The 23967-nt window shown below is 35.8% G+C and overlaps 1 protein-coding gene across 2 annotated transcripts in view; it reads left to right on the forward strand.

The window, feature by feature from the left end:
- The first annotated feature begins 2507 nt into the window (after positions 1-2507).
- The window catches only part of SLC25A21 (solute carrier family 25 member 21), a 453133-nt gene continuing 431673 nt past the window's right edge, over positions 2508-23967 (forward strand). Inside the window, exon 1 of one of the 2 annotated variants that reach the window (XM_012767042.3) lies at positions 2508-3318. Coding sequence is in view for 1 of the 2 variants with exons in the window: in XM_012767041.2 (XP_012622495.1) it covers positions 3046-3115 (70 nt within the window). In the remaining variant the exon portion in view is untranslated. The remainder of the gene's footprint in view (positions 3319-23967) is intronic. The other variant, XM_012767041.2, reaches the window with a different exon arrangement.

Raw genomic sequence — 23967 nt, forward strand, 5'->3', positions numbered from 1 at the left:
CTTGGAAGGCTGAGCTGGGAGGATTGCTTGAGGCCAACCTGGGAAACAGGACAATATAGTGAGACCCTGTCTAAAAAAATCTTGACCTAAATGTATTATTTCCTGAATAATCTAGGGAAGGCAAAAATTTACTTACACTGCAAGATAGTAGGATCTCCTCCATTAGATTATACATGTGACAAGTAGGGAGTGGATTTTTAGTTATATTGTTAGCTGTTGGGAAAATATGATTGAGGAATTAGCGAGATGTGGCTCATAAGATCATTATTTTATTGTATAACCTTATATTACTATATTAAAGACAGAAACAGGAGTTTGCAGGGTTTTGCTCTAAAGAAATATATGGACTCAATGGTTCACTTATTAGAGGCTGCTATCATGGGAGAGGTCTCAAATCTCCAGTTGGGGTGTTTTCCAGGAAGGCTTCTCGGTATCTCAAAATCTGTGAGCTTCTCTATGTCTTGAAAGACAAGACAAATATGACCCGCAGGATAGAAGCCGGAGACAATGAATGCACTTTGCCCAAAGATGCGCCCCAATGGTTATAAACAACCTGTTTGTTATAGATGGGTTTCTTGCTCTCTCCAATGTGTCAACCTTTAAGTCCACAATAACTAATCAAAGAAATATAAATTCACTATACCTCTTTTATTATACCTTTGTTAATTGACAACTGCCTGTTAGAACTTAGAAGTTAGCCCCCAAGACTTTGTAGTTGTTTGTTCACCTAAATAGATTAGAAGCCCTTTGAGAGGACTTTTGACCCCAACCCATTACCTATATCCCCTAGCAACTGCATTCCCTGATATGCAAATGTTACCCTGACAACTGGTAATTGATGTCTATGATTATAAAAACCTATGTAAATCTAAACATATTGCTGGCATTCATAAGGATACACCAGTCTCCTGAGTACCCCGCTATATTATATCTGATCTTTTTATATAAAACTATACTTAGTCTCTATGTATTCTTTTATTCTCTCTATTTCCTATCAGTTTCCTTATCCTCTGTGGCAACCCCTATCTTAGGGACTTGGCTCCTAGGGGAAAAGTAGCTAATCTCCTCCGAGGGCTTGCCTCAAACACTGCCCCCACAGTCAGTATCTAGGAAAGTGCTGATACTTAGTAAGCTCTCAATGAACGTACAGTTTGGTTCAGTTTGTGCCTTGGGGTTTAATAATTGTGACCAATATTTTTTAAACTTAAAAAATTCTCTACTTACATACAAATATATGAAATTAATTTGGGGGGCATTTAACTATTATAGGTTTCTGTGTGACAGAATGTAGTTTGTTAAGCCTGGGGTTAATATTTGAATCTACAATTCACTATCAGAAGAAGGAAGCCTAAATTACTCTTGGTGTGATTTTGGAAAACTCAGTTTTCACTTTGGAAAATGAGAGAAACATTTCCTATGAAATGGAAATTCTGAAATTCTGTTTCTATGCCTATTATACAATAGGTTCTCAATATTTGTTGAATAAGTGATTCTCTAATGCACTCAAGATACAATGTTAGTAAAAGACTGAAAAATGTTGCTCAAAAGCTTTTATTCTATCCAGTTAGAAAAATTTCTGAAAATCATTCTTGGTAAACATTTTCAAACTTAGCAATTTTAATAAAATATTTAATCAAATGAGAAACTTTATTTTTGCATATCAGATCACATAAACAGTAAGTTTTTCCAATTCCTCAAACACTTTAAATAATTTTGCCAGTCAGATATCACTAACTTTTAATGGCTTGGCCTAAGAAATAAAAATGACTAATTTGTATTAATAAAATGTATTCTGTACATTTGATTGGAAATCATATGTATTAAGTTGAACTATACTAAATTGCTGCTATTCAATGGTTTTGACCTTCAAAAATGGCAATTTTATATGGCTCAAACTAAACATGTTTAGCATTTGAAATATGACAAGAGAGGTTCCAAAGTCTCTCAATTCTCCCGTTTACTCTTATCATCTCCTGCCTGTTAGAGGTGTGGCAGATATTTTTCTAAAAGTTCACAATCTTGTATCTCTTCTACATAGCATTTGCAACTTGTGGTTTAAAAATAGTAGAAATTTGTATTTTCGTTTTGCTAACTATGGTAAGGGGTAAGTATGAATAATGAAACGTTTTAGAGAGAGAATAGACTGTAAGTTCCTTCATGATTTAGGTCAGTGATTCACAATTTTAACATTCATAACAATCACCAAAGAACTTTTTAAAATTGTTAAAACACAAGTTTCTGGGCCCTATCCCCAGAGAGTAACAAATTCACAAATTATGCTAATAACGCTGGGTACTAAAACCAAACTTTGAGAACCATTAACCTGGATGTAGGAGACTTATTGTAACCAGGCTTTTTCTTTTCTTTTTTTTTTTCTTTTTCTTTTTGGGTCTTTCAGTAGGCAAAACTCAAGTTGTTGAGGTATGAGATATATTCTCTTAAATCAAAACCATTTTTGGTAAAGTAGTACATTAGCTCAATTATTAAGATAATTGTAAATTGGATTTGCTTTGACTTGACTTAGTTGCTACAGTCCACACTTTCAGGACAACTAACTCCGAGAAAATCTTTTACCAGTCCCTCTTTTCGAAATGCTCTGTACTCTGGGCTTGCCAAAAGAAACAAGGGTCGCCCCAGCCTTGCACTTGGAACTCCAAGCCCGGTTCACCTCACGTGCGTTATCAGAGACAGCGCGTCCAGCTTGACAAACTGCGGGAGGCTCCTGATAGGGAAGCTTTTGAGCGTCAATCTAGGAGACCAAGCCTGACCCGCAGCAGTGGGCTAACCCACCTCCATCAGCGAGTTTTCTCACCAGTGACCTGTGAGCAAAGGGCGGCCCAGAAGGACCGCAGCGGACAGGTTCCGACCAGCCGGAGATCGGGGGCAAATTTGCGCCCTGGACCTCTGCCTTCCAGCAGTTGTTGCACTGCCGCCCCACAAGAGGCCACTGGGCCCGAGGAACAACCCCAGCCCCTGCTCTCTGTATCAGGAGAGGCTGTGCAGACCAGCGTTCCAGCTGCGACCTCGCCCACACAGCTCTCGAAGATGTCGGCCAAGCCCGAAGTCGGCTTAGCGCGCGAGGCTTCTCGGCAGATCGTGGCCGGTGGTTCCGCTGGTAAGGCCGCCCCGCCCCGCCCCGCCCCGCCCGAGGCTAGTCGCTTTCCCTACGGCGAGTCCCGACAACATTTCCCGGACAAGTGTCCCAACCGAAATTCTGCCCTCTTCCTCAAAATTCCGCGCTCCCGGCGCAACGCTTGAGCCGGTGAAGCGCGAGAGCGAAGGAGGCGGGGAGCGGGCGGCGGAGGCCGGGTGCCTCAGGTAAAGTAGCCGCGGCGCCCGCGCGGGCCGCTCTCGGGTTCCGTCCGGCCTTCTCTGTTCCTAGCCTAGAAAGCCAGGGTGGCAGCCCCAAGGCCCGCAACTTTAAGGAGTCCTTTTTGCCTTGCTGGCTATTTTACTTGAAAATGTTCTAGTTTCGTCTTAGTTTTGCTGTCAGTTGTAGACTTACAAGTTAGCTCAGATCTTACATAAATCCTGCCTCCCTCATCAAGGTACTTACCTCAGGACTCAGGGCTTCTCGTTGTACACTCTGCTTGCTCGGGGACATTTGTGCCTTATGTAGGCACATTAAAATCAAATGCATATGTTAACACATATAAACACCTTTGATATAATGGGCCCACAATTTATGGAGAGTTATGCTGTGGGAAAAAAACCTTTAGAAAAAAAGCTATTATAACTAGTCTTGGAAATAATTACCGTTAAATGTGGCGGGAGAAAGTTAGTAACCGTAAGATAACGTCATGTACACGTAATTTAAAGATATTTAAAATATGTTATGAGTTGGTTGAAAATTTAATCTTACATACTGTGATGCATTTTTATTATAAATATGTAAAGTAATTATCATAACTGGCTCATCACCATAAAACATTTTATAAATGCAGCTATTCTTTTAATAAATTATCTTATGGTAACTAATAAATCATATTAAGACAAGGACTAGAAGATGTTTAATGGTTAACTTTGACTAGGTAAAATTTTCCTTATTTTCAAACAAATTTGGACTTTTTATAAGGGACTACTGAAAATTATGTTTAGTTATCATTATGTCATGAACTGCTTGCATCTCAGGGGTACCAAAGCCACCAGATGTGTCTTTTATAATCTGCACACTTTCCTAAAGATGTCATTCTATTAATATAACAATAGAGGTATTTTTTTCTTATAGGTAATTGTGTAATGTCCATTCATTATTATGATGACAGTGGCCCCACTGCTTACTTTTTTACTTGTTTCCCAGTAGTGATGATGAATTGGCACCAATTTATTCACTATTAGGTTAAATTTCAAAATGTCCAAGGCTCTGCCAGCTGATCACCTGCCTTGTGATCAAAGAAAACTCAAAGGGAAAGGGAAGCTAATTGATCAATATCCTAAGCTATGACTAATGACTCATAAGGTATCTATATATTGATTTAGATAATCATGCTATCTATTAGGCACTGCTAACCTCAAAGAATGTTAAAAGTGGATCAGACTGTAATTCTGCTAACACTGTTTTGTTATATAAGTATTTATCACAAACATAATAGGTGATTCCATCATAATTCTTACAATTGTAACTAATATGAATGAAAATTAGGACATTTATAAGATAAAAGTAGTTGCATAGTTGATTTGTATATTTTGTACTTTCACAATAGTAAAATAGAGTCATGTTTTCTTTTACTTGACTAAAAGCATTTTCATAAAACTTTGTTTATTGCATTGTAATAAATGTAGACTAACACTATTACATAAACTAGGTCAAGGGCCAGAAAGCAATCAATATACCAGAAAGGTAGAATTTTAATAAAAACAGAAAATGCATTTGGTTCTCTGGCACTCAGTTCTAATTACTGATACTGACATTGACTATAACATGTGTGTGTGTGTTGTGTGTTATATGACCTTTTGGTTATAAAGGTCAAAAATACATTCTGGCTTTCTTAGGGAAAATAAAAAAGAAACTGGGAGGTTTATTGGAAAGATAGCAGGGTATCTGATGGAATTCAAGGTCTGGGCTGCATTCCTGGAACAAACTGAAATCAGGGGCTGAAGCACTGAGGGGAACTCAGGAAGTGAACTGCCATCTCTCTCTCTTTTTTTTTTTGAACTAAAATGTTTCAATCTTTATTGTTTGGAAGTTGAGTAAATATGTCAATTGACTTTAGTTTTTGTTTTTGCTTTTGTTTTTGTTTTCATCTCTTCTCTTTCTCAAGTGGTCAAGCATTCCCAAGGCAGCAGGGAGGTGAGAATAATAGGGCCACAAGTATTACTACTACAGCTGTTAGGATAGCTTGCCATAGTTTCACGAATTTGCCTGGTAAGGAGTAAACATGCCAAAGAGATTCAGAGAGTTTATTACTTACACAGACAGCAAAAGCAAGTCATCATGGTACCAGTTCCCTGTGTACTAGTACCACAGACAACATTGAACTAAAGGCCAGAGGATAGGTGTTATGAGTGGTGGGTCACTCTGCTTTTGAGGACCTACCTCTAAACCACAGCCAAGCAGTTTTATAGACTTATGCTGAAGTCTGCAGTTGTAATCTACATGGGGTAAGGTGGAAAGTCTTGTGCTCTACTGAAACTAGAGAGATGGATGGGAAAATAGCCTTGTGGCAATCTTCCACAAGATAGGGTAAAGAAACTGCCTCATAGTAGCTCTTCACAGGCTGCTTACCTTCACTTTCACTTGGAGAAATTACAGGGCATTCTGTAGACTCAGGCCAGACTGTGGTCGAGCCTTGCCTACCCAGCCTATGTGGGTATATATGGGGATATATGCCATGCTGTGTAGCTATTTCCCTGTGTTCTCCTGGTGTCCATATCAGTCTACTTTCTTATAGTTGACTGCTGTTTTCTGCTCTTCCCGTCCATGTAGCAGAATGTGGTCCATAGCAGATTCTAAGTATACATGCTCTTGGCTTCTGTTCCTTGCAGAGAACAAGAGACTGACTTGCTTTTTTTTTTTTCAGTTCTAGTCCAGAATCCTGGGGTAAAGACTCAAAATAACCCAGCTTTGGCAGGGGCCCACCTCTGCAGCAATCAGCTGTAGCCAATCCCTATGTAGACTGGTGGGGCATGTAGGTTGGGGAACCTTAGGGAAGATTATTTTTCAGAGGAAAAAACTAGATGGATCATGAGATGGGCAATAGATGTTCTCTATGACAGTATATGCCTGCCTTTTATTAGAAGATGGTTTGTAATATTTTCATTTAAAAGACTAAAGAGATTGATGCATTGACAGTTGCTTGGACAATACACATCTAAAGACTGGTCTTGAGATTGTAGCTATAGCTATTATATATAGATCTTGTTACCAATGGCAACTTTGTCTTATGTGATGAAGGCTGTGCTCAAGATGATTCAATATGTACTAGATTTTTACAGAGCAGGCTTCTAGTCTGTGTTCTTAGCTTCAAGTAATAGCATAAGATTTAAGTCAGAGAGAAGCCAATGATGAGAGCTTTAGGAATATCAACAAGGCCTAGCACTGTAAAGGGGATAAAGATGAGCATGAGAAGAGGTCGCTGTATTGGACCTTTGGTACTCAAGTTGTGGTCCATGGTGAGCAGTAAGAAAGAGTATGGTAGCACCTGAAGGCTTGTTGAAAATGTAGAATCTCAGGCCTCATGCCACACCGATCATATCAGAATCTGCATTTTAGAAAGGCCCTAAGTCATTGGTTTATATTATATGAAGTTTTAGAAGCACAGTGTTAGAAGACCTTTCAGAGAAAATATTCCGTAAATTGGGAAGACCAAAGCCAAACTGCAGAGGGTTGCAAGTGAAATCTGTCTTGGTTTTCATTGCTGAGAGAAGAATGAATTTTGTATTCCTTATTATGTGCCCTCAATTTAGCTTTCAGGCTTATTTTCCATCCCTCTCCTACACATTCCATCCAGTTTCTGCTAAATAGGTCTGCTCACCATTCTTGGATGTTGCTTATATCTTTCCATCTTTATTCCCAGTGCCTGGAATGTCTTCTCCCTTATTTTCTCTACCAATCGAAATCCTATCCATTTTCCAAGGCCCAGCTTAAAAATGATTTTCTGCATAAATGTTTCCCAGATGGCCTCTACAGCTCCGTTCAGCTTTGACATTCTTATTAACATGTGAATGATGCAAATAATAAAGCTAGCTAACATTTATTGGGTAAATACTAAATGCCAGACCCAGTTCTAAACTTTGCATGCATTAACATTTTTAATCCTCACCACAACTCCAGAAGGTAGGCAGGATTATAATCCCCAGTTACAGGGAAAGACACTGATGCACAGAGGGGATAATTAACATGCCATGGTTGAACAAGCGTGCAGCGATTTTTACAGGAAATGAGGGATAGGAGAGGGACTGGGAGAATGCTGTCTCCACTGCCTGGCAATTTTAGAAGCTGGAAAGCTCAAATTGCATCTACTAGCTATCGTTATCTCTGTAGCTCTTACTAGTTTACATTCCTTAAAAGAACTCTTTTATCTACAAATACAATCCTTACAGTTTTTCCACTGAATAGTATCTTGCTCAATCCTAATAATTTCATCTGTATAGGAAAAATATTAGCTTTGAAGAGCATAAGTACACCTCAGACCCTCCCATTCTCCTTAATGACCAGTTTGGGCCCTTTCGTGTATTTTCAAAGCCAATGGGGTTGATCCTATTTTCCATGTCATATAGGAGCCTGTTAGGCCCACACAGATGGTCACTCTCTGCAACCTCACAGGGTTTTCACATCCAACCTCAGAACCTTCCACGGTCTGTGACAAAGTCCCCTTGGGCCCCTGAGAGGCTCTGCTTTTGCCAGGGCCTGTCAGGCTTCCTCCTGAGGTCATGCCTAGGCCCTGTCCACACTGAATTCCCTTCTACAGGGGCAACTCTAGGACCCTCTTCCTGTCTCTCAGAATCTTATATCCCTCAAAGTCAGCAAGGCAAACTCAGAATGATTCCTATAGCATTATTCCCTTCTATATACCATGTACACAAGCACTGTTCTGGGCAAGACACTGATTTATTTTCCAAGATTTCTAGGCTGTTGGTCCCTCCTCTCCAACCTCAGCTTAGTCCCTGGTGTCTTGTAGGGACTTGCACTCCACCACATCTTCATCAATTATTGCGTTTTAACTTTGTGCATCTCTCTAGAGTCCGTTGTTTTCATTGAAATTAATTGTTTTAGCCAAAGTATTCTGGAAACAAGTTTTCCAATTTTACACTAAACATAATTCAAGTACTTTGTGCAGTGTAATCTCACTAATTATCTTCAAAAAGTCCAAGGAGAGTGAAATGAAAGAACTTTTGGGGGGAGAGAAACCTGGGATTCCTGCATAGGCTTCTGGGAGAGTAATTGTCTGAAAGTATATGCAAATTGTGCCCTGTTCTGATAGGGAGAGAGTCCAAGGCTTTTAACCTAAAAAGGTTAGTAAAGCATAAATAAATAAAGCATGTTTTTATTAAACATAAAGGATAATTTCAAATCTTCATTTTTTAAAACTGATCTTGTACATCTTATGCTTCATTTTCACAAGATTTCTATCTTTTCTTACTTTAACATAATAGTTAAAATACAGTTAAAAGAAATGCCTTAATAGTCAGTATGTATACTAGAAGTCTTCTGGATTTTAATTTGGACTAGGTAATAAAAGGGCTGATACACCAGGGGGTAATGAAGGTTAAATTTTTGATCAAGGAAAATTCTTTTTTAGAATGGGTGCAAAGGGGACACACATGTGATTTGGATAAATGGCACCTTTGGAAATTCAGGATTTGGGAAAATGTAATTGTTTGATAATAAATAGCAGGTTGTAGTGAAACAGGTGAGCCTTTATGACACATCAAAGGGAGGCTGGAACCCATTATCTGGGTAATTAGGGAGGGAAAAATCCCCCCTTATTTCAACCACATAGGAGGAAGCAACTCTATTGCTCAAATTAATTATAAAATACCTTTAAGGGATGTGTTTTAATTGAAATGTAGCTTGTCTCTCTTTAAGAAAATCTAGTTCTCTAAAATAGGAATTTAAGAACAAATAAAATATGAATTGCATAACCACATTTCAAAGGATATCTTATTTTACTCTCCTTCCCTACAAGATGTTTTAAAAGTATAAGTACCCTTAATATGTGGGTACCTGATTCAACTGACATAAAACAACTTTTACATAATGTGTTAGGAACATATTGTTAAACCAGCCCTTCTTCACCTCCCCCTTGCTCCCAGACTTGATTTACAACATCTCAGAGCATTGAGAACCAGGTGTTTCAGAGTATAGCACGGTAGGTGCTCAGAAATGTTTGTTGACTATATTAATAAATAAATGTCAGAAGCCCAAGCCATAGAATAATACTCTTAGGCTCCTACTCTAACGAAGGAAACATATTCAGGGGTTCTAGTCATTAGACAACATTTGCAATAATATTATACTTTCTTTCTACAATTCCTTTGTTGAAATCATTCAGTAAATGATGTAAAAAAACATACCTTTAGGTCTAAAATCTCTGTTGCCTTATGAGTGAGAGGCTTATGATAATCTTTTTATTTATGTTTCATTTCTCATTCCAGTACCATAAACAGAAAAGAGTTACACAAATCCTTTTCAGACATTTTTATGATTTAAGTAGGTGATATCTTTAAAATGACAATGAATGAAAGAAACTATGTTAATGGACTTCTATAGGATTTTCACAATTGTACTAGATTTTAACTGGTTTTTGTTACTAATTTCCTTTTCCTGTTTTTCATTCTCACATTGTTATTATATCTAAATTGGCAGACAGTTATTTTCCAAGTAATTAAGATATTTAATTTTTTTCAATTATTTCACACTTTCATATGATCATGGTTTATATACATTGTAAATGTTCTATTAGATCTGTATTTTTTAATTTATTTCTATAGGAATAAATTAATTAGTTGGTAGGGTTGTATTAGTTGGTAGTGTTGTATTGTATTAGTTGGTAGGGTTGCCAGAACAATGTACTGCAAACTGGATGGCTTAAACAACAGGAATTTGTTCTTTCATAGTTCTGGAGGCTGGAAGTCCAAAGTCAAGGTGTCATCAGGGCTGGCTCCTTCTAGAGGCAGCGAAGGGGAATCTGTTCCTTGCCTCTTTACTAGGTTCTAGCAGTTGCCAGCAGCCCTTGGTATTCCTTGGCTTTTGCACACAATACTCCAATCTCTGCCTCCATTGTCACTTGACATTCTTTCTTTGTCTATATGTGTTCCTCTTTTTATAAGGACATCAGTCACTGGATTAGAGCCCACTTTAATCCAATATGACCTCATCTTGATGATACCTGCAAAGACCCTATTTCCAAATAAAGTCACATTCACAGGTACTGGGGTTAGAACTTGAACACATTTTTTTCAGGAACACAGTTCAACCCACAACAGACATTCTATTGTATTTTTCACCTCTTGTGTTTCTGAAATTCCATCCCATATCTCAAGCTTTGGCCCTGTGTTCCTCTTTCCTTTCACAGTCAACCTTTCTGGAAAGTTCCTCACTCAGTCTTTAGCTTACTGTGATTGGCATATCCATCCTAACTTTCTGCTGAACCTGTTAACTGCTGCTTTTCATTTCTAATTCTATCTAGTCTTTGTGGAATTTCACACCTCTGACCATTTTTTCTCTTTGAAGTGTCTTTGCGGTTGATTTTCACCCCCTTCTTTTAATCTGATCACTCTTTTACTGTCTCCTTTGCTGGCTCCTCTTCCCCTTTCCTTGAAAATTGATGTTCCACATAGTTCTAAGTTCTCTGCTCCAGAAATTCTGTTATCTCTCTGAACAAGCTCACCTACTTTCTGGCTTCAGTATTACCTGTTTGCAAGTGGCTCCCAGATCTGTATCTCTAATTTCTTTGTGCTCTGCAGACTCACATTTCTAAGGTATACAGTAGAAATAACACGGAATTGATGGTCAAGTTATTGATTTCAAACATGTTTTAGAGATATATTTTGAAACTAATATCATACCTTCAAATACCATTTTTTCTTGGTTGTATAGTTATGTTTATTCTTATTTTGAGTTCAGTTTTTTAAATTTTTTTTTATTTCAAAATATTAAGGGAGTGCAAATGGTTTTGTTACATGGATTGCTTTTGTAATGCTTGAGTCACAGCTATAAATGTGCCCATCACCCGGATAGTGTACATTGTACGCTTTAGGTAGGTTTTTGTCCCTCCCCTCCTACCCTCTCCCTCCTTCTTGATTTTCAATGACTTTTACTTCCCTCTGTGCACATGTGTGCCCATCAATTAGTTCCAATTTAATAGCAAATAGATGTGGTATTTGTGTTTCCATTCTTGAGATACTTCACTTAGGATAATGGTCCCTAGTTCCATCCAAATTGTTGCAAAAGGCATTAATCCATCCTTTTTATGGCTAAATAGTACTCCTTGGTAAACATATACCACATTTTGTTAATCCTCTCATAAATTGATGGGCACTTTGGTTGCTTCCACATCTTTGCAGTTGTCAACTGTGCTGCAATAAACATTCGAGTGAAGGTGTCTTTTTGATAAAATGACTTCTTTTCTTTTGGGAAGATACCCAATAGTGGGATTGCTGGATTGAATGATAGGCCTACTTTTAGTTCTTTGAGAATTTCCATACTGTTTGTCATAGGGGTTGTACTAATTTGCAGTCCCCCCCAACAGTGTATAAGTGTTATTTTCTCTCTGCATCCATGCTAGCATCTATCGTTTTTATACTTTTTAATAAAAGCCATTGTAAGTGGGGTAAGGTGATATCTCATTGTGGTTTTAATTTGCATTTACTAGATTATTAGTAACATTGAACATTTTTCATATGTTTATTAGCTATTTGTCCATCTTATTTTGAAAAGCTTCTGTCCCTTTCTTTTGCTCACTTTTTAATTGGTTGTTTGTGGGGATTTTTTGCTGATTTACTTGGATATTAGTTCTTTATCAGATGTATAGTTTACACATATTTTCTCCCGTTCTGTAGGTTGTCTATTTGCTCTGGTTTATTATTTCTGAATTTAGTTTCTTAATTCATTTTTTTGTCATCTTAAGTCACAAATGAACTTTGTTGGGTGTTTGTTTGGGTTGAGTGGGTCCTACCTAATTATAACAGTCAATAAATAGGAGAAGATAAAAGAAATGCTTATCTTTTTGAGGGCTAACATTTATTGAATGTTCACTATGTATAAAGCACCTTACTTTCCTTAAATCATCTGTATTAATTTGTAACTTCTTGAAGATGAGAATAGTGAAGCTCAGGGAAATTAAGTAACTTGCTCAAGGCCAGTGACAGAGCACAGACTCAAACTTTGTTCTCTTTGTTTTCAAAGCTTGAGCTCTCATCCATTATTCCACCCTGCCTCTTAAAGTGCAGACTGAGAAATCAGGCAAGCAGACCCATATATGTATTGCCTCCATAAGGCTTCTTTTCTATCTGGTTGAGTTAAATATAACAGCTGGCTGACTTGGGAACTTTAGTATTGAGGAACAGAGTCTGGACTCGGTGCAACAGGCTATTTTTTGTTTTTGTAGGACTTTTAAATGCTAGCCCTAGTTCCTGTATAAAATTCTCCATATTACTCAGCAGGGGGCTCTGTCAGTATCAATGGGGGCATCTCTTTCTGCCAGTCCCTCCAGGCAATTGATTAGGAATGGGCCAAACCTCAACTCTCATGTATTACTAATAATAATGGAACTCTTATACAACCAGGTAAGTTTCTGGAGTGTCTCACTGAAGTGTGAGCAATCCCAGAATAGACAGGAAGAGCCCATTTGTGAAAAAGGAGAGCTTTTAAGTTGCATGAAATAGGTTTGCCTTGAGCCTTTTCATTTGTATGAGTCTGGTTGCTTTAGGTTAAGTGCAAGGGTGAATTTAGTTCAGTGTCTGGAAAAACTAGAATAGACTGCTGTAGAGAAAAGACATAACTTCCTTATCTATGGAGAAAGAAGAATCAAATGTATGTTTCAATAGAATTGGATGAACCCCAAATGGAATTGTGGCCAGAATGAAAATTTCAGAATGTGGGGGAGGGAGAAGTGGGAGAGGGAGAGAGGGAGAGGAATAGAGAGAGAGAGAGTGAGAGTGAGAAGGAAAGAGAAAGAGAGGACATACCAATGTGCTAATATTCCTTGAAAAGTTACCAATATTTATGGGTCAGCAAATGTACCAAATCAGAGTAATACAATGTGGGAAACATTGGTTTTAGTTTTTGTTGCTGAGGATGCTATTATTAGTATTATTATTTGGGGGAATGATTGTAGAAATAGGTTAAAACACTTTGGGATAAATTGCAAGATCTTCTCGAGAGATTTGAGAACGAGCAGGGTTGTTTTGGAGCATCTTTCTAGGGCAGTGCCTTTGATTGGCTAGTGTATCACAATGGACATTCATATCTGAATCTGAGATCAACGTTCTGCACTTGTGCAGACCTATAGGTGGTGCTGTCTTCCTATAATTTTGGTGATTTGAGTTTTTTTAAAAAAGGAAAAACTTTCTGCAGATAGAGTTAGATCTAGAAGTGCGTTAACTTCTAATTAGATTCCACCATTGCAAAGCATTTGGAACAGGTGCCTTACATAGATCATAGAGGATTCTACACTTGAGAAATAAAAAGGACTGTACTTTTGGAATTAATTTTTCCATTTAATTATGATTCTCAGCTGTGTATGGAAAATAGGTTTATATATGAGTAAGAAAGAGAGATGGAAGAACCTATTTCTATTTGCTATAAGATTTATTTTCTCTATGGTGGTTCTTCCGTTGGAATTTGAAGTAGAGTCCTGGATCAAACAAAACTTTTTCTGAAAGTTCTTAGGGATAGAGTGTATATTACAGTAACAGTAAATTATAAACTTCTATGAGCAGGAGCTATAGTGCTAAATGCATAGTTTTTATTTATGTATCTGAAGCAGCTACTGAAAATACCATTTCTTGTTTTAATCTAGTGGCCTTTAACATAAGATATTCACAACTCTCTCAATGGGGAGAGTTGCAAATAATATTATTTTTCTTAAACATAAGTTCTAAACAGGATAATACATACTGTGTTGTGAATTTAGTTTGTGAATGTAAAATCCAAGTGCTTGCTACTGTAAATAAACTTTTAACCACAAGATGGCAGTATAACTTTCCCAAGTCTTTAAAAACTTTTTTTTTTGTTGTTAAATGATTAAACAGATTACTAAATTAAACAGATTACTTTTTCTCTCTTAATGAGAAATGCATACAGCAAAGGAATTTTAGGACAATTATTATATAAAGAGAATGAATATGGAAAGTACTGTAATAAATAATACAAAGTATTAAAGACTCTTTGGTGATTTTTTTGATTGAACAGTTTTAGTTGCCCTAAGAAAACATTTGTTTTATATTCTTTAACATTGAAATAGGAATGTAATGATATCAAAATCCTAAGGCATATCAGAAACTTTGTTTAACAGAACAATATAGTTTCATTGTGTTTGCCTGATCGAGCCCCAAGAAGTGATAAGACCTTTTTCTGTTTCCTTCATTAGTTCATAGAGGTCTGCATTGGCATATACTTTCTATTCTTTTGAGCACATGTATGCTGGAGATTAGAAATTCAACAGAGAAGCAAGGAAGGGAAGAAAAAGTGAGAAAAATAGAGACACTGGTATCTAAGTTAAACAAAAAGCAGTGGTGAGAATGATGTCTATGTTATTCTTGTGTGATTTATATCTTCCATAGTAAAAAAAATGGATCATCTGTTCATTCAGTAGTTAAATGGCCATAATCTAGTATTATATGCACTTATAATGTTTACATTGGTATGCTTACATAATATGTAGTATTATGTTTCACTCTGCAAAGATGCTTATCACAATTATTTCAGTTTTCCTTGATTTTTTGTGATAAATTTAAAAGATTACATTGGATCTATTTCTTGTTTTCTAAGTTTTGCTGAGTGAGCCCCTTTTAGGCAGAGGCCAGGTCTTGTTTATTTTGTATCTCCAGGCCTAGTAGAGTGGTTAGAATATAGTAGCCACTCAATAAATATATTTTTATTCAAATAGCATTAGCCACAAAGTAGTGAAATTCCACTGAGACCTATTTTTCTTACGTACCCCTCCCTAACCAGGAATAAATATGGCAAAGGTTAAAAAACATACCTTGTGATGTAGAAGCAAATACTTTGAACTCTTTCATAGCATTTTATTTTGCTGATAGTAGAAGGGATGTTCCTTGTAGGAGTCATAGTTTCTCACAGCGGCACTGAAAATATAACTTTTGTGTTTTGACCTCTGAGGTGTATCTAAAGGTGTATCTAAATAGAGATGATCCTATGCTAAATAGTATGATTTGCTCTCTATAATAGAAATCTGACATAATCAATATAAAATGCACAGTTGCTGCTTGTGTGCAGCTATACACAGAAATATTTTATTTTGTAAACTCAAAAAGAAAGTCTACTTTCCATTATTTATATAAGTTAGAAATGGATGACACAATTTTGTAAAACCACTTTTATGGGCAAGTTGAATGAAAAAAAAAAGACAGTTACCATGTGCAGGAAAGACATATGAGAAAACTACATAAGAAAAAAATAAGAAATATAGGTACCATGTGTGAGAAAAAGTATAGTCTCATGTAATGCCCTAAACGTGTAGGTCATGTTTCAGAAATTTGTAGTTTTAGGTGAGTTGTTTGACATTAGAGTGCATTTCTCCCTAGAATAATGTTATGTAATTTATGGGCAAGCCACAAAAATCTTACTATTATTCCTTTTTTAAAAAACAAAAGTTCCTGTAATGAGTATGAAATACCACTGATAGAAGCAATGATCTCTGGGGCATTTAGGATCCTAAGGCAAAATATAGAGTCCTCTATCCTTCTGAGGCTAGCTTCCGTGGAGCTGTTAAGAGCTGTAAGTGGTAGGAAATGGGGGAGATACTCAGATGTGGAGTGGCTTCTCCTTGGCAAGGAGATATGGAGGTGCCAGCAGCCAAGAGGGAAAGTGTTCTAGGCAGGACCAGGAAGCCCTTTTGAATGGGGCCTCATATTCACAGAGGGCTTCATAAATTTAAATTTTTGAGATTTCTTTCAAATATGACTAGCCATTGTCTTTGCCATTGCAATTGTGTAGGTTAAAATAATTACTATGTGACATGTAGGCATTTAAAATAAACTACATTTTAATAACCATGTATGTTCGCATTTTTTTACTTTTTAATATATTGAGAGTCTCAGAAAAAAAATAGAAGAGTTAAGTGTCTTGCAACCTGTAAGAGGCCCTGGTACTAAGGGACAAAAATGAATGGGTTCTAGAGGTTCTCACTCCAATAGTTCCTGTTACATATTTGTGCAATGGATAAATGGATGGAGGGATGTATGGTGAATGGTCAGACAATAGAGAAGGAGCAAAGGGGAAGTGCAAACCAAAGAGATGGGAATAAAAGAAGGCACCAAGTTTGGAGAAAATGGGGGCTGCAGTGATCATTAATATGTATGGGTTGTTAGCAAATTAACTATTTCTAGATTGGAAAAATGCCTGCATTTTTTGCCATTTTTTTTGGAAGTTTATATAAATCTATGTATTCTTACATTTGAATAACATGAGAGGAGTCACACTTTTTTTTTTTTAGAGATGACGTTTTGCTCTGTCACCCAGGGAAGTGCAGTGGCACAATCATATCTAGTTCTAGGTACTCTAAGTCCCATTGATTCTGCAAACCTAGATAGTTTTCTTTCTGGACTTCCTGGATCTTGTCTGTGCATGTTTCTTCCCAATACCTGGCTTCCCAGGAATGGTTATAAGAAGAATAGAGTATCTGATTATTGAATTTCTTACTGTTTGGAGGTAGATTTGTATTCTCAAGCTCAAAGGCCACTGTGTTAGTTGTATTTTTCTCTAAATGGCCTTTCTACTTATCACCTTCTGCTTCAGGGATACCCAAGTCAATCCCACATGTGTGGCAGTCACATGACAGAGGACTTATTCAATGTGGTGTGGCCATAGCAACTCAATCTTAATTTTCTGTTCTGGTCTATTAAATTCCTGCTGTGGCATTCCAAAGAGTTATTTAGTTCATTTGTGTGTATGGGGGATATATGTGTATGTGGAACGTATACATATGAAAGCATTGATCTACCTTGTCTTTTTTCCCTGATCTTGTTTTGGAATTACATAGTTTTCCAAAAATAGTTACATAGTTGACAAACTTTTGAGTCCACTATGAGGTTATTGATAAGCAAGGAAATAAGTACTACTGAAATCAACCAAGAAGAAAATAAGGTACTCCATCAAGAGACATCCATGCTTTAATAGTGAACATTACCTTACAAAGAGAATAGAGGTAGGAAGGGGAGGTGGTGTTCTGTGGGGATTCTGATGCTTTGCTGCCTGACATCAGATCCCAACTCTGATACTCACTAGCTGTGTTACCTTGGGCAGGCAGCTTAAAGTCTTTGTGCTCCACCCATAAAATAAAGATATGATGCCATCTACTTCATAAGGTTGTTGGAAGGATCAGATGAATTGATAAATGTAAAGTGCTTAGAATTGTGCCTACCACTTAGTGAATGTTCTGTAAATGTTAGTTATTATTAATGGAGAGGGAACATGTACAAGTATTTAAGTGTCTTCCAAATATTTTTTAGATCTTCACAGATGAGTGACACAGTATATGATTACATGTATATACACTAACTATGATTCTCTTCTTAATTTATAGCGTAAACTGTATTTCTGTTTACTGTCTATAAAGTTAATCTTATTTCTCTATTTTGTTACAAAACCTAGATATCATTAACATAATCTTTTTCACCAGATGATGTTGTCTTTATAGTTCCAAATTAGAGTCATTCAGTTTCTTCTGGAGGCTTCCTTTTCAATATTCCAAAGTGGGTAGTTCTGAACTCATATCCTAATAGTCACTAGTCACTAGTCACTAGTAGTCACTAGACTTTAAGCTGCCTGCCCAAGGTAACACAGCTAGTGAGTATCAGAGTTGGGATCTGATGTCAGGCAGCAGAGCATTAGAATCCCCACAGAACACCACCTCCCCTTCCTACCTCTATTCTCTTTGTAAGGTAATGTTCACTATTGAAATCACCACAGGAGTGGTTCTGAACTCATATCCTAGTAGTCACTCCATCAAATACTTTGGGTTACTTTCCTCCCCTAAGACTTACTTTTTTAAAAATGAGGGAATTTATATGTTTATAGATATTCTATTTATCATTCATAATAAATTTAGAGGTATTAAATTACATAGTATTATTTGGAGAAAATTTTATCAGTCACTATTATAATAATCAAGATAAATAAATAAAGTGCTTATGTTTAATGTAAATTATTTCCATATCCCACCCCAATGATAAAGAGCCACCTGACTGACAACTACTGATTTATAGATTAACTAGGGTCTGTCAGTCTTTTTTCCAGGATTTGAAGGTAACATTATTACTCAAGGTTGCAATTAGCTGGCTCTCCTTTTATCATTAGTTTCTATATATTTTTTCTAATCCCTCATCCACAATGTTCAATGTTCCCAGTAAGGGCCTGTTCTAAGCTTCCTACCAAGGCACTCCATGCTTTTCTGACTCTTGTCAATAGCTGCCTAATTTGCCTTTTTAAAACCCTGATTCTATTCTAGGAAAACAATAGCCAAATTGATAAATTTAATTAATTGTACTTTGTTCCATGGGAATAACGTGTTAAATTTCCAACAATTTAATCCCTTTTGATGTGTTCCAGATTGGGCCTTTCCTAAAGACAAAGTTTAAGGTATGGTAGGAAAATCAGGAGAAGGATATTTTGACCCACTTACAAAATAAACGGGCTCTATTTACTCCTTTGCCCCAAATGTTGGAGAAAGCACAATAGGTATCTTTCACAGAACCCCAGATATCTGATTCATTCTGCTAATGATTATGGAATTATAAGTCAAATGCCTTCTCTCCATTTCATCTTGGTTCCTCCCCAACAAACACTACCACCACCACCACCCAAGCAAATAAACAGACACATTAAAATGCTTTCTACCTGGTCTTTAAGCAGCTGTCCTATTATTTACACATTGACATTATTATTATGTTACCATGTCTACAATCTGCTTTTCGAAAGTAGTTTTTTAAATTAGCTCTCCCCAATGTCCTTGAATTCATTCAGAAAACATTTCTTGAGTGTTGTGTGTATGTCAGGCCCTGTCATACAGGTACATGTGGCTATTCTGATTTTAACCGTAAAGAATGTGCAGTTTAGAAAGGGTGGTAACAGTTAGTCGAGCCTGTTTGCCAGAAGGCGGGTGCTTAGTTCACCAAGCTTCACTAAAATTTGATACTTTGCTTTCGTAAGCTGGTTAGAAACATTGCATGAAAATCCTGCCAAATTTTGTCCCTTTTTGTCCAAACTTTTTTAACTTGAAAAGGAATCTCAGTGTGTAAAACTTTCCATTATAAGGCCACCTGTAAACTTAAAACAGTCAAACTGTTTTTTCAGCTGCCTGCAGCTCTGTTTCTCAACTGACTAATACTGACAGATAAAGATGGCTTTCCCCTGAGAAAGATTGTTTTGTTTGTGATTGTTCTGTCACTACCAGGAGGGACATCTCCCCTGATCCATAGGGAACAGAGATGCAGTTTACAGACAGACTTATATGCTGAGTAGCAACGAAAAAAATAATAGTCAGATAATGATTTCATTGTTCCTTCCTGTGTCCATGACAACTGAGAGGTATGCAGCTAGACTGGGACATTGCCTGGGAGTATTCTTTGCTTCAGATATTACTATTTTGAGAAAATTTACAATTCATTCTAACAATCAGGTTAAGGAGAAAAGTGTACATTTCCAATCTCTGGCTTTTTAAGGGTTGTATGTTCCTGAAGGTAATTCTTCTTTCACTTCCTCTATTACCAAGCATTATGACTTGCGCCTTTAAAAAATCTGTTTATGACATAGATTCTATGATGATAGTCAGTGATGAAGAGTTACCACTCTGTAGTTGGACAGTGATGTTTGAGTTATGTTTCAGCCAATTAGCACCCGTGAGACCTTGGACAAGTTTCCTAATCTTTCTAATTCTCATGTCCTTAGTCATAAAATAAGAATAGTAATAGAATCTTTCTCTATAAATAAGGTTGTTGTGAGTTAAATGAGGTAAAGCACATAAAGTACTTAGCCTGCTGCTCGGCACAAGTAAGTATAGCATAAATTGGTTTGTTGTGGCTGTTACTATATTAATCTCCCCTTCAAGACTGTGAGCTCCCAGAGCAGTGGTTCTCAGCCTTGACTACATTTTAGAATCACCTGGGTAACTGATGCCATCACCACACCCTAGAATGATTAAATCAGAACCTTTGGAGGTTGGACCTAGGACTCAGCATTTTTTACACTGCTACAGCTGATTCCAATGTGCAGCAAAGGTTAAAAAATACTGTTTTTGAGGATGCAGCCTGTATCATATCAAAGTACTTAAGACAAAAATGCATGAATAACTTTCTAAAATAGATATTTTGAAAAATAAAGATAATATAATCTAGAAAAATCTAAAATGTGACACACAGTACCTTGCATATTTTGTTTCAGATATTTTGAATAACTGAATAGGGAAAAGTAAACTTACATGATTTTTTAAGGGGCAACTTGCTACCATATCATAGCAGAGTAAATCTGCTAGGGAAAAAAACGGAAAATTATGACATAGATGGGAACCTACATTTTGGATGTGTGAGATACAAGTTATACAAATGAAAACTGTACTAAAGCAAAATTATTTTTATGTTTTAGTGGTTTTTTAGAAATGAGTTGATTAAAAGAAATAATCATAAAGACAATTCTGTAATATTTTAACACAGAAACCATTATAAATTCAAATACTTCCCACTTAGATCATATCTATATTTGTTTAAATTTTGGGGAAAAACACTGGCAAAACACAAAAAACATGCCTTTACATGTTTATGCTGAATAAGCATCTTTAGCTAGCTATTACATATTCAACTTTTGGAACTTTTGGAATAGGAAGGCTAAAATCGGGGATAAACTTAATTGTATTAATTATTTAAGAAAGCTTGAATTTCTTCCTGGTAATCCAAAAGACATTAATTATTAAGTTCCTAAGATTTTATAAAGTTAAAAAAAATAAACAATAGCACTGCCAGAATTAACTTTCCCAAAGGAATTTCTTAGCCTCCAGTTCTTTAACTGTATTTTCAAAATAGAATTTCTCAATCCTTTTCAACATGTCATGTTATTTGGTAAGCATGTTATTTCAATTTTAACCTTCAAAAGAATGTCTTTTAAATAAATATTTCATCTAATATTCAGTATGTGTTTCTCTGCATATACAATTTTGACCTAGATATATTGTTGGCAATCATCACAGTGATCACACTTGTTTGCTACTGCTAGTTTTACAGTTATTTTTGGATATATGCTCTCATTCAGTTCTCTCAATATCTCAGTGAGGGTGCAGATTAATAATCAGCTTTGTTTTATAGTTGGGAAAATTAAGACAGTTTATTAGTAGGTGGTTCAACAGAACCAGGGCAAAAATTCTTGGTTTTTAGTCAGATGTTTCTTTCATTAACTCATTGATGCATTTACCAAGCATTATCAAACTGCAGATATGTCAGATGCAGTTCTGGGCAATGGACATCCAAGATGAGTAAGATATAGTTCTTTTTTTTTTTTAACCATCAGAATTTATGAGGTAAGATCTTTTTCAACTATAATGTTTTGTAATTGTACACTCTGCATTGTTATAACAACAGTTATATGTTATAAAAATAGAATCCTAACCAACTTAAGAGACTTGCCCAGCAATTTAAGTCAACTAGATAGCAAGCTGCTTAGGAAGGAGTTTATGACTTGTGTTATTTAAGGAGTTACACATAAGAGTGCTGTGAATACATTTTAAAGTTCTTAGCCTGTATCTACCAAGGCAGAATACATAGTCTGAAATTGCCATGGCCAAAGCTAGCAACTCCACAATATAAACAAGAAGAAAAAATGCATTGAGGTGGTTCAGAAAACCATAACCAACCCTTTCTACAGTTATATTTTACGACAGCCAACTAAATGCAAAATGAACCTGGACACTAACATCCCTTGGAGCTGAATTCTTTTATGATTTCTGCAGCATTAGGGAATGCTGCTTTTTTCTAAGAATGTATTATTCAGTGATGCTTTAATTTTTTTCTCCAGCTTTTCAATTGCTAAAGTTCATTTTAGTTTTGGCAGAAGCTGCTTTCATGATTAACCATTTTGGTTTATTTTTAATGCTAATTCATCTCAAGTATTTAGCTGGTTTCTGAAGTAATCCTGTTAATGAATTTAAATACTTGTACTTACTAGACACAAATTAAATTCTATAGTAAGGTGTAGAATTTAAGCTTAATTAATCATTATTTAAAATATATCCACTTTTTGCAGATTATAAATCTAGAGGGAACTTACTACCTTAACTGTCTTTTGTAATTAGCTATATTCTTTTTATTTTAAAGCATAAAGCACGAGTCAATTAAATGGATAGAAGTATTTTAGTGAAGATTTACAGTTGTCCTAAAGGAAGGAAAGTTCAAAAAGAATATTATATTATTCATCTTTTAGTTACTGAGTGGAAAATTGTTACTGAGTGGAAAAATGTTATGTCTTGAAATTTTTCCTTGAAGTTTTTGCATTTGAAAATATAGGGAAAGAAAAAGGAATTGATTTTTTTGTATATTGAGAAGTTAAAATGTAAGTATTGTTAAACAGCAAATAAATGAAATATATCTCTTACTCTTGTATGAAACTATTTTAACTTAATGTCAATAAAGTTTAAATTAGTTCAGACTTTTCTTATTAGAATAAATGTTTCCTTTTAAAATGCATGATAATCATAATCAAGACGAAATTTGTCCTGTTATTTATTTTCAAAATGATTGTACATGTTTAGCAGACTTTTGATTTAAATCCCCAGTGATATATTGGAGACAGATGTTTAGATGACCTCATGTTTAAAGTAATGTTATATTTGGACACAAGACTAAATTTTCCTTAAAATCTTTCCTTATAAGTTAAACTGTGTGGGAGTATACAAAACTAATCAATGATTTGTAGTGGATTAATGCAATTTCTGTATTTTAAATAAAATTTTCTATCTTTTATGGAATTCCTCATAGTACAAAAGACCTGATTATGAAACAGCTATTTACAAATGAAAATATTGTTTTTGGCTGGCCAGCTAAATGGGAAACAGATTTGAAAAGTTTCATGAATTTGAATGCAAATTTACCATATCATTTATACTGAACCAAAGAACATTGGTAAAAGACTACAACATAGTTTACCAAAAAATTCAGTTGAAGATTCTTGTAGGATACAATATAAACATTTACAATAGTTTTTCCTTTTTCAAAACTAATTTTTCTTTATGAAAATCAGTGTAACTACAACATGTGTTTAGTATATTTGGAAAATTTTTAAGGAGCTCATAAATAATATTTAACATTTCAGTGAAGAGAAATTAGCAGATGGAGGTATTAGAAATGTCTAGGCAATTGAGTGGAGTAAAAGGCATAAAAGATACCTGAAGACAATAATGTATATGAACAAATGAGTTTAAAGCAGAGCTATATAAGTATTAGCAGACTCATTTTCCTCAGCATATGGAATACTCTCTACTGAAAATCACATTGCTATGGAAATTTTAATTTTAGAAAAACATGGTCTACAATGAATACTTTCACATTTTCTCTCAACTTTTGAACAGTTATTAAGAATTATTTATTTTGGAAGTTAGTTTATATAAAAATAAATGATTTAATGGCCTCATGTTAATGAATTTTGAATATGAATCTTTCGAATGCCAGAATATATAACTTCACTAAGGTAGTTAAAACTTCTAGAACTATTGTTTATTTTTTTTTCTTTTTCATTTTTTTTCTTTTATTTTTAGAGATAGGGTCCCTCTTTGTTGCCTGGGGTGGAGTGCAGTGGTGCCT

The sequence above is a fragment of the Microcebus murinus genome, chromosome 6 (assembly GCF_040939455.1).
Source record: "Microcebus murinus isolate Inina chromosome 6, M.murinus_Inina_mat1.0, whole genome shotgun sequence".
In the NCBI taxonomy this organism is placed as follows: Eukaryota; Metazoa; Chordata; class Mammalia; order Primates; family Cheirogaleidae; genus Microcebus; species Microcebus murinus.